Consider the following 10,976-nt stretch of genomic DNA (forward strand, 5'->3'; position numbering starts at 1 on the left):
ACTCTGACCACCAAAGGCCAAGACAGGGGGCTCTGTACATCCACTCGGGAAGCATTTCAAGACAGATTTCTCAGTTTTGATTGATGATTGACATGACCATATAGCCAAGATTTATTCCATTTGGATCTTAAAGGTAAAGATTTATAAACATTTAAAAATTTACTGTTTTATCTTATTTTACCTTAAAAAATCTATTTTTGTCTTCTAAAAAAGATCAGAAGCCGGGTGGTGGTGACACACGCCTTTAATCCCAGCACTCTGGGAGGCAGAGGCAGGCGAATTTCTGAGTTCAAGGCCAGCCTGGTCTACAGAGTGAGTTCTAGGACAGCCAGGGCTACGTAGAGAAACCCTGTTTCGAAAAAACCAAAATAAAAAAAAAATTTTCAGCACTCAGGAGATGGAGGTAGGACAGAGGGTCAATAGTTAGAGGCCAGACTGGGACACATTGTGAGAAGCAGGAGAAAGTTTGGGAGAAGCTCAGTAAAGTACTTCCCGCACACACATGGGGACCCGAGTTCAGATCCCAAACATTCACCAAAAATCTGGGCATGAAGGCATGCATTCTCTAACCCTAGCCCTGGGGAGGGGGAGACAGGTGGGTCCCAGGAGCTCACTGGCCAGCCAACCAGCCAGTTGGAGAGGTCCAGGTTCAGTGAGCGACCCTGCCTCAAAAACTAAGGTGGAGAGTGGTTAAAAAAGACATGGCATCCACCTTTGGCCTACACACATCCACACACACGCATTTGCATCTACACACTTATATGCACAGAGTCACACAAACAGGGACATTGTTAAAAAGAACAGTGGAGGAGGAGTGTTTATTGAAGTTTAGAGGGTGAACAATTTCAGCAGACTCAGTTTAGATACGTGTTGGTTAACACTGATCACTTGACAGGATTTAGAACCATTGTGAAGACAAACATCTGGGCATGTCTATAAGGGAGTCCTAATCCGGATAAGTGAGGTAGGAAGACTCACCCTAGCCGTGGATAGCACCCGGGCTGATCAGAAAGGAACTAAGAACCAACCTACACTGATCTCTGCTTCCTGGCTGTCTTAGTCACTGTTCTATTGCTGTGGGGAGACACGGTGACCAAAGCAACTCAGAAAAGAACGCATTTAGTTGGGAGCTTGCGTATAGTTTCAGGGGTAAGTCTATGACCATCGGGCAGGGAGCATGAGGTGGGCAGGTAGGCATGGGGCTGGAGCAGACGCTGAGGGCTTATATCTGATCTACAGATACAAGACAGAGAGCTGAACAGGAATGGCCTGGGCTTTTGAAATCTTATCAGCCAGCCCCAATGACACACCTCCTCCAACAAGGCCACGCCTCCTAATCCTTCCTAAACAGTCCACCTTCTGAGAACCAGACATTCCACTATAGGAGCCTATGGGGGCTCTCATGCAAACACCATGCCGACTTTGGGTTGAATGTGAGCAGTTGCTTCCTGTTCCTGTGGCCATACTTTCCCTTTCGTGAAGGACCACACTCTCGAACTGGGAGCTGAAATAACCCTCCCTCCTTTAAGTAGTTTTTATCTAGTATTCTGACACAGTGATCAGACTAACACAAGATACAACGTGGAAAAAAGAGACAGGAAGTTAACTAGGTACTGTCCGGTGAGTTATGAATGATATCAGAAAGTATGGTTGATATCCAACCAGAGCCCAGGCAAGTAGGGACAGCCTGGGCAGAATAGAGGTCATGGGGGGGTGGGTGGGGAGTGGGACATGAAGAAAGCTTCCCTAAGTGTGTGTGGGAATAGTAGTGCACCTGAGATAATTGTGAGGGAGTGGCTAGGTGTATCTGGGGGCTCTTGAGTTCGAGAGACCTGAGGGTGCGGTCCCTCATGGGAGGGAAAGGATGGCTGAGGGAACATGAAGCATTTACTTAAGGCATAGATTTGTCTTCAGGTTACAAAAACCCACAGTGGCAGTAATTTATATAAAATAAAACCTTGGGTTTTAACATGCAATACCACTAGTTAGGCAATTCAGGGCTGGTGCAGTCTTCCATAGACCCTCCAGTTCCTTCTCTCTAACTGTTCAGCTGTCCCTAAGATATTGCCCTCAGCAGTCATGTTTCATACCGTGTCTGGATTCTAGCACAGTTACATAGCCTTTCATAGCTGCAAGGGATTCTTGGAAGTGGGACCTTCCTTTGGGTAGCCGTGAAGCCCATTACAAACCATACTGTTGTTCCTGCAGAGTAGTAAGAGAACAGATTTATGAGGACCATATCTGCTGCAGCTGGAGGCAGAGACTCTGGGATCATTCAGGCAAAAGGCAGTTGAAGTTGAAGCTATGGGTGAAATTGTCTGGGAAGAGTGTGTAGATATCGAGAAGGACTAGTCAGGACTGATCCCTAAGAAAAAGTCAGGAGTGGGGAGGAATCACAGGGCTACAGAGGTGAGGGAAGAAGTTTCAAGAGGACAGTCAACACCTCTAATGCCAGGCTGGAGAGATGGCTCAGAGGAGAGATGGCTCAGAAGAGAGATGATGGCTCAGGAAGACTGCGAGCTCAACATGCTCACAATCCAAAGGTTAGACTAGAATGATGGCGGCCCAGCGACTGAGCCACAAGGTGCTCTTCCAAAAGACCCAGGTTCCATTCTAGCACTCGCACAGTAGAGGATCATTGCATCCCTATCTCGAATCTTAGGGGAATCTGACTCCCTCTTCTGGCTTTCTTGGGCACTGCACACAGGTGTGCACAGACGTGTGCTGGTAGAATTGGAGTATACATAAAATCAAACTTAAAAAATAAAAGCTAAGAGGAGAGGACCGATGAAATGGATCAGGGGATAAAGGCACCTGTTGCCAGCCCTGGTAAACCGAGTCCAGTTCCAAGGACGTGCATGGAAAGAGCCACAGCCATCTCTTGCAAGCTGTCCTCTGACAGTCCTGTGCATGGTGTGTGTGTATGTGTGTGTGTGTGTGTTATAATAAAAAAACAAACAAGGGCTAGAGAGATACCTCAGAAGGTAAGAGTGCTTTCTGTTCTTGCAGAGAAATCAGGTTTAGTTCTCAGCACCCACATGGTAGCTCACAATCATCTATAAACACACATGTGGCACAAATAGATAAATACAGGCAAAACTCCCATATGCAAAATAAAATAGATAAATCTAAAAAAGAATTTAAAACCAAACCAAACCAAACAAAACCCCCACCCAGCTGGCCTTCCCCCCCCACAACCTCCCCACTTGAGAACTGCCTCTGTCTTTTACTTGGTAAATCTGCATTCACTGTGGTGGAACCAGAGATCCCTAACAGAACTCCTCTGTCCTCCCCAAACAAAAAAATCTTTCAGTTCAGTTTTTTTCATTTTTGGAAAGGAATTTCATTATGTTGCTCAAACTAGACTTCAACCCAGAGGCTGCTACTCTCCCCTCAGCCCAGCCTGATGACTACACAGGCTAGCTGGACCTGCAGACACAGGCACAGACCTGGACCTGCAGACACAGCCACAGACCTGGACCTGCAGACACAGGCACAGACCTGGACCTGCAGACACAGGCACAGACCTGGACCTGCAGACACAGGCACAGACCTGGACCTGCAGACACAGGCACAGACCTGGACCTGCAGACACAGGCACAGACCTGGACCTGCAGACACAGACACAGACCTGGACCTGCAGACACAGCCACAGACCTGGACCTGCAGACACAGACACAGACCTGGACCTGCAGACACAGCCACAGACCTGGACCTGCAGACACAGCCACAGACCTGGACCTGCAGACACAGCCACAGACCTGGACCTGCAGACACAGCCACAGACCTGGCCTCAGGTTTTCCGGGGTGGTGTTGGGGGGTGTTCAATCCATTCATCCGTTGGTCCGAATCATGTGCTTTTCCTAAAGATGCGTGAACAAATGCCTATTCACCCCAGAGAGTATACAGAATACAGACCAAATAAACAACTTACCCACCCAAATCCAGTGTGGTGAACCAATGAGTTTATACTCTTGATGAATCAAAAAATAGCTGTGGTCCACATCAGCATGGGAGCCGCACATTGGCTGGATGCTCCCAGGAACGCTCCTCTTTCAGACATTTCTCATTACACATTTATACAACCTTGCAGGGGTGGGAGATAGGGAGTTGGGGGATGGGGAGGCAGGGAATAGGGGATGGGGGATGGGGGATGGAGGGATGGGGGTGGGGGGATGGGGGTGTTCCAGATGGGAAACTTGAGTTTCCAGGAGGGAATGTTTCCACTGAGAGAAATTAGTAGTTGCTTTGGCCTGCATTCAGGCAGCCGTACATCCTGTAGGAATGCACACATAGCAAAATCACTCATAGGTGGGAACTGTCCGGTAGAGAGCGACCCGGATGGGCCAGGTTACTAAGGATTCCTGAGGGACACCCCCAGGGAACCCCCTCTAGGCTCTGCCTCACCTCCCAATAGAGCAACCCTGGGGGCCAAGCCTGTAAGAGTTGATCTTTTCCAGATAGTTAAGATCTAAATTAGAGTGTCCCCGAGCTCTGATCCAGCCCTGATGAAGCTGCGCTCACAGCCCTTAATTACAAAGCTGAAGGAATGTCTCTGTCACCGAGGGAGTTGGCATGCAGCTCAGCACTGACCTAGAGGCCAGAGGGTAAAGGATGAGTGCACAGCAAGGACGCGGCGCCGCTGTGTTTGTTTATTGTGTTTTCAGTTCCTAAAGACATTAAGGAGGGACTCATCAGGTGGAAATCATCAAAATGAACAATTGCAGTGGAGAAGAAGAGAGGGTGTTCTGCGGAATGCCCTGCTACCCCAACCCAGCACACGGGAGAGTCGTGAGTTCCAGGCTACCTCACAAAGGGGGTACAGGGGTAAAGGTGGGATGGAGAGATGGCTTAAGGGTTAAGAGCACTGCCTGCTCCTTCAGAGAACCTGGGTTCAATTCCCAGCACCAACAGCAGCTCACAGCCATCAGTAACTCCTGTTCTAGATCGAGTGACCTTGTCTGGTCTCTGTGGGCACCAGGCACACAGTGTACATTCAGACACGAGACTCACACACAGAAAAGAAAAATAAATAAATCACCGCCGGGTGGTGGTGGTGCACACCTTTAATCCCAGAACTTGGGAGGCAGAGACAGGCAGATTTCTGAGTTCAAGACCAGCCTGGTCTACAGAGTGAGTTCCAGGACAACCAGGGCTACACAGAGAAATCCTGTCTCAAAAAAACCCAAAATAAATAAATAAATAAATAAATAAATAAATAAATAAATAAATAAAAAGTTTGAAATAAAGGAAAAAGAGTAAAGTGCATATTTTCTTTTTTTTCAAGGCAGGTTTTCTCTGTAGGCCCTGTTGTTCTGGAACTCACTCTGCAGACCAGGCTCGCTTCAGAGATCTGCCTGCCCCTGCTGGGATTAAAGATGTGCACTATGACCAGATTTGCACTCCAGAAGAGGGCATCATATTTTGCTGTGGATGGTTGTGAGCTACTTTGTGGTTGCTGGGATTTGAACTCAGGACCTTCAGAATAGCAGTCAGTGCTCTTAACCTCTGAGCCATCTCTCCAGCCCTGCACCTATATTTTTAAAGCTTTGTTTTATTTTAATTATGTATATGCCTGTGTGTCTGTGTGTTGGTCTGTACAGATGAGAAAGGGAGAAAAGCTTAACCTGAGCTGAGGCTGAACTGGGCCGCTTTGAGGTAGGGGGAGAGTTTGGTGGCCCCACCAGGTGCCAAGAGACTCTGCCATCCCAGAACTCCGATGGCGAGATGCTAACGGCGAATGCTGAGCCCTGAAGGTGAGGAGTGTAACCGGAACTCTGATCTAGAGCAGATTTTCTCTCTGAAGATAGGATTCTTTTTCTTTATTAACTTTGTGCATGCACATGCATGTACATGTGTGTGTGTGTGTGTGCTCCTGGAGACAGAAGAGGGCATCAGATCCCCTGGAACTGGAGTTACAGGTCCCAACATCTGCTAAAGCACGCTCATCGCTGCTCATGACGGCCGTGCCTTCTCTGGCTGATGTGTCTCCTCATCTGTGTTCTTACTCATTTCTCCCTTACTGAGCTCTGTATATGCTGTAGCCCATGTTCTCAGTTTTAGAATATAATGATGGTTCTAGGGATAGTCCTTGGAAGTCATCAGGAGGATCACACACTCATCCTTGACTGTATCCAGCCAAGCACACAGCCCTTGGCCATCTACTGGGTTGCAGCTCTGGTTAAGTTTTCTATCCTTTTTAAACAAATGCACAAACCAACACACAGGCAGAAGATATACATAATTAACTGATGGTGAGAAATGCCTGTTCCCTAGCTCATGCATGAGTCAGAGACAGAACGAAAACCTCTCCCTTCCATCCCCTGTCTCTCACACTTTTTCTTCCTTTCTTTCCTTTGACAGGGTCTTACTAAGTAGCCCAGGCTGGCCTTGAACTTGGGATCTCCCACCTCAGCCTCCGGAGTGCTGAGATTTCAGGCTTGCCCCACCACCTCTGGCTCCTCCTCTTTTCTATTTAACAAGGAGCGGAGACTTCATCAAAGTCTCCTGTAGGCAACATTGTCTCCTTAGGACTCCATTGTCTACATTGTATTTATTTTCATGTTTCTGTTTTCTTCTGAGTCAGGTCTCAATGTGGTGTTGGTTAGCCTGGAAATCACAGAGATCCACCTGCCTCAGCTTCCTGAGTGCTGGAACTAAGGCAGGCACTAGCATACCTGGTTTATTATTATTATTATTATTATTATTATTATTATTATTATTTATATTTTACTTGTAGCAAGTAATACTGGTAATACTGATTTTCATTTACAGAGGTCATACAAAAAGATTTACTTTAAAGCAAATTTATTTAGCAAATAATAAAACAAAAGGTAAACTGATATGAAAACCTTCATACTTTTGACTGAAGTTTGGGAACTCAGATTTCCAGGGACTGAAGGGCCCAGTGCTTTTCCCCACTGCGAACCCCTCTCCTAAAGAAGTCAGCTGGTGCCATACAGATATTTGGGACTCCACGTCTATGGCAAGAATCTCTATAAGTAAGTCTGCCTCACAGCAAACCTGCCCCTCTGGACCACTCCAGCACGCTGCAGATAAGACGGCAAAGGCTCTGTTTGGAGAGCGTGCCTTCTCGGGGACAAGCTTCTTTCCCGTACTGGAACACACTCAGGTCTCGTTAGGCCAGGCTTTTCTTAACATGGAATAATAAAACTGCACTGTAGGATGTGTGACGCCATACGTCAAAGGGCAGAGGTGCCTACTGATCCTTTTTGAGTCTATATCCCAACTCCAGGCAAGAGACAGTCTCTCCAGCTCGGCTCAGCAAATTGCGTGTGGCCAAAGCCATGATTTGTATGGAATCAAAGATTCCTCCTGGGTTTGTCTTCTGTGTTTTGCTGGAGGGCCTCACAGTGGCGGGAGAGAGTGGCTGGGCACAGATAGGGTTTGTGGCTCTGGAGAGTAAGATTCCTGCCATCTCCTGCCCACGTGACTGACGCTCATAACTACCAGCTCTGGGCTGTTGGTCAGCATCCCATACAGGGCCTCTTTATTTTGATAGGCTGTCGTAGGTAAGTTTGTACCCTGACGTGCCATCTTGAAGCCTTCTGGCCTATAGCCAACTAGCCTTGCCTTCAATTCTCAGAGTCTAGGCATTTTAACCTAAGCCGAACTTCAGGCAAGCCTTGGAGTGCAGGCTGTCCATACTCTTAGCCTGTCCACCAGCCAGGTGCAGAAGACAGAAATTTCCACACAAAAGGTCCTATCCAGCGCAAGGGTCAGGCCTAAGGCTGGAGCTGACCCCCGTAGCCCCTCAGAGGTGGGAGTTAGTCTTACAGGTTCTGAAGATTCAGAAACCCACACTGGTCCGGCCTTCCCTCTTCCAGAACGCCGAGATCTGTTCCAGGGTGACCCGGGGCTGGAGACCCCACTCAGCCTCAAGGCTCCCTTGCCTCAGCCTCCAAGCCCTGGGGCTCCCAACCTGCAAGCCAGCCTCTGGCATCGGCTCAGGCCCAACCCAGCTCACCGGGCCTGTGTCATGCGGCCTCTCCTCTTGGGTCTGAGGCCTCCAGAAGGTGCTCTGGGCTGGGACTTCTGGTGGAGTCTGAGGGACTAAAGAGCAGGGCGAAGCGTGTGGCAGTGAAGCGACTGGTGGAGCAGTTGCTCTGCCCTCCAAGGTGCCCCCGGGGGTTGGGGGATCTGGAGCCCTGTCCATCAGCAGAGGCATGGAGGAGCCGTACCAGTCCTCGAAGCGTTCCCGGGCGCTGCTCGTGGGCTCGATCCACAGCTCTCCTCCAGGGCGCCAGACGAGGGTGGGTGCACGCTGGCTGGGGTCTGGTTGCGGGCGGCGGAACAGGCGTTCGGCCAGTACAGCAGTAGTTATGATGAAGAAGGCTGTGAGGGAGGCCAGGCCCAACATGATGGGGATACAAGGGCCGCAGGGGATCGCTAGCCACATTGCTGCCTCCGCTGTAGGCTCGGGGAGCCCCTCCTCGTGCCCCGAGGGCTGCTGGGGAGTCGCAGGCATCTGGGAGACACAGTGGTGGACTCAGAATAGGTGAGTCAGGGAATGTCTCCACTGGGACAAGGAGAGGCACCAGTCAGAGGATATATCCTGGAAAGAGATGCACCACGGTTCTAACAACTTGACCACCTCACAGGATGAGACAGTGGTTAGACTGCACACCACTGGGACTGCAAATCCTTGGCCGTCTATTTAAACTGTAATTTAACTTGAGACCCTCAAAGACAGACTGGGAGTAGGGGTGCTGGATCTCTTTGCCCCTCTCTTTAGAGTGTGGCCACGCCGCCGACTACATCTTCCGTTCCTGCTTCCCGCTGTCAAATCTGCTCTTCTAACTGGCTTGTTGAGCATGGGTGGCAAAACTAGAGAGGAGCCAAGGGGACTTAGAGGGGACAACAGCAAACCAGGGGAGGCCGGAAAACAAGCCAGAGCTGGCGGAGGCTCCCCTGCGCGTTCACAAGCCTCACTTCCCCTCCCAGCCCCCTTCCTCCCCTCCCCCCTCCCCCATGACAGATCAAAAGTCTGAGGCTCTCAGATCTTGCCTGACCCTCAAGTGAGAGAAGACTTGGGATGAGAGAACCCCCTTGCCGGCCCCTCCCTTCCGAATGTACCCAATCTTCCAGCCACCTTACCACTCTCCTGGGAGGCGGCCCAGCAGTTGCCACTGTTTTGCTTTTTGGTTGTACCAGGTCTGCGGCCCGGGACCTATCCAACTCGCCCGGCTCTGCCCAATCCCTGGCCTGTCTGCCTCCCTTGTTGGTATTTGCCTATTTGCCTACATCTCTGCCACCAGTCCCCCCATTTGCAGTTGCTTCTGCACCCCTCACCTCACCTGTCACCTTGAGTCAATCTTGGATTTCTCCGTCTTCGGAGCCCAGTGCATGCCGGGAGGGTGTGTATGTGCACAGCTATCTGAGAGGCCTTGGAGGGCTGGCCTCAGAAGAAGGCGGAAGGGAGGCTACCACCTGTTGCTGGGCGACTGTGCCCCAACTTTTCCTGCCCCCACAGAGTGTTTCCAAGGCAACCTGGGGATGTGGTCAGTGTGGCGAAGAACCACTTCCTGAGTACGGTGGAGCCAGAGCGAACAGCTGCTCTGCTCAAGTCGGTCTCACCCCACAGGCAAGACCCAGACCCCAGTGCGGTCACCTTCTCGCCCCACAGGCAGGGCCCAAACCCAGGGGAGAGGAAGATTACAAAGACCGGCTCAGGGGGGCTCCCAGAGCGCTGTGGTGTATCCCTCTGTCTGCTTTGAGGGTGCCCTGTCCCTGCACTTCCGTTTATCCCCTGCACCCCTTTCATCTAGCTGTGTTGTACTTTTGTTTTGTTTTGTTTTGTTTTGTTCCAGACAGAGACTTTTAAGATGTAGCCCAGGTTGGCCCCAAATCCTCCCATGTTTAGCTTTCGGAGTGCTGGTTTCAGTCCTAGGCCACCATGGCCAAAGTCATCTCTCCATTACTTCTGATCCTAACAGTGTAAGTACTATGAGAGTAATTGTTACACGCATTGTTTAGGCCGCCTTTACATGTTGTGAATGTAGTGTCTGCATATGTGTGTGCAGACCAGAGTCAGGTCTACTTAATTGCCTTCCACCCTATTATTTCATGTGTTTGGGTGTTTAGCTCACCTGTGTGTATTTTCACCACAAGCATGCCTAGAGTTCAGGGACCGGAAGGGGACGGCAGAGCTCATGGAAGTTGATTGACAGACAGTTTTGGGTCACTTGACTCAAAGTGGGACTTGAACCCAGCACTCTGCAAGAACATCAAAAGTATCTTTCCAGCTCCCACCTAATTTTTAAAAGACAGCCTCTCTCTCTCTCTGTTTGTCTGTCTGTCTCTGTCTCTCTGTCTCTGTCTCTCTGTCTCTGTCTCTCTCTCTCTCTGTCTGTCTCTTTCTCTCTCTCTCTCCTTCCCCAGTGCTGAGATTACAGGAGCTCACTGCGGTGCCCATAGCTTTGAAGCCGGCGCTAAGGGCTGAGCTCAGGTCCTGGTGCCCGTTGGACAGCACTGCCACACGGAGCCATCTCCCAGCCTTTGCTCCCTCTTTCTTCTCTTTCTTTTTTATTGGGTGAGGGGTTTGTTTGCTTCTGGGTCATGCTCACGCTAGGCAAGCTTTTTGCCCCAATTCTTCACCACCAGCATTTCAACATACATCCTTTTCATTCGTTTCGAGACACAGTTTCACTATGTATCATTTCCACCTTGAAATGCTTGATACAGACTACATTGTCTTCCAAATTCTGTCTGACAGTCTTCTGGCCACCTCCCTGGTGCTGGGGACTCTGTCAGTACACCTGCTCAGGACACCTGCTCAGTACACCTACCTACCTGCTCAGTACACCTCGTCAACTCTTGGGTTTTTTTCCCCCACATACTCAACTCTTTCCATTTTTATTCACATTAAAAAGTTATTTATTGGGCTGGTGAGATGGCTAAGTGAGTAAGAGCACTGACTGCTCTTTCGAAGGTCCTGAGTTCAAATCCCAGCAACT

General features: G+C 49.8%; 1 protein-coding gene across 3 annotated transcripts; it reads right to left on the reverse strand.

Annotated features, from left to right (window-relative positions):
• Positions 1–6,790: 6,790 nt before the first annotated feature.
• Positions 6,791–9,429, reverse strand: C1H16orf54 (chromosome 1 C16orf54 homolog). 3 transcript variants are annotated; one of them, XM_052198525.1, is made up of 2 exons: positions 9,318–9,429; positions 6,791–8,575 (listed from the first exon to the last, which is right to left on the reverse strand). In XM_052198525.1, exon 2 carries the CDS (start codon positions 8,486–8,488, stop codon positions 7,811–7,813), a length of 678 nt encoding a protein of 225 aa, XP_052054485.1. In that variant the 5' UTR covers positions 8,489–8,575; positions 9,318–9,429; the 3' UTR covers positions 6,791–7,810. The 3 variants fall into 3 exon arrangements, with proteins under 3 accessions (XP_052054485.1, XP_052054502.1, XP_052054493.1); XM_052198542.1 differs by having other exon boundaries at positions 6,791–8,539; positions 9,318–9,421; XM_052198533.1 differs by lacking the exon at positions 9,318–9,429 and adding an exon at positions 9,118–9,311.
• Positions 9,430–10,976: the final 1,547 nt, after the last annotated feature.

Source organism: Apodemus sylvaticus, chromosome 1 (genome assembly GCF_947179515.1).
Source record: "Apodemus sylvaticus chromosome 1, mApoSyl1.1, whole genome shotgun sequence".
In the NCBI taxonomy this organism is placed as follows: Eukaryota; Metazoa; Chordata; class Mammalia; order Rodentia; family Muridae; genus Apodemus; species Apodemus sylvaticus.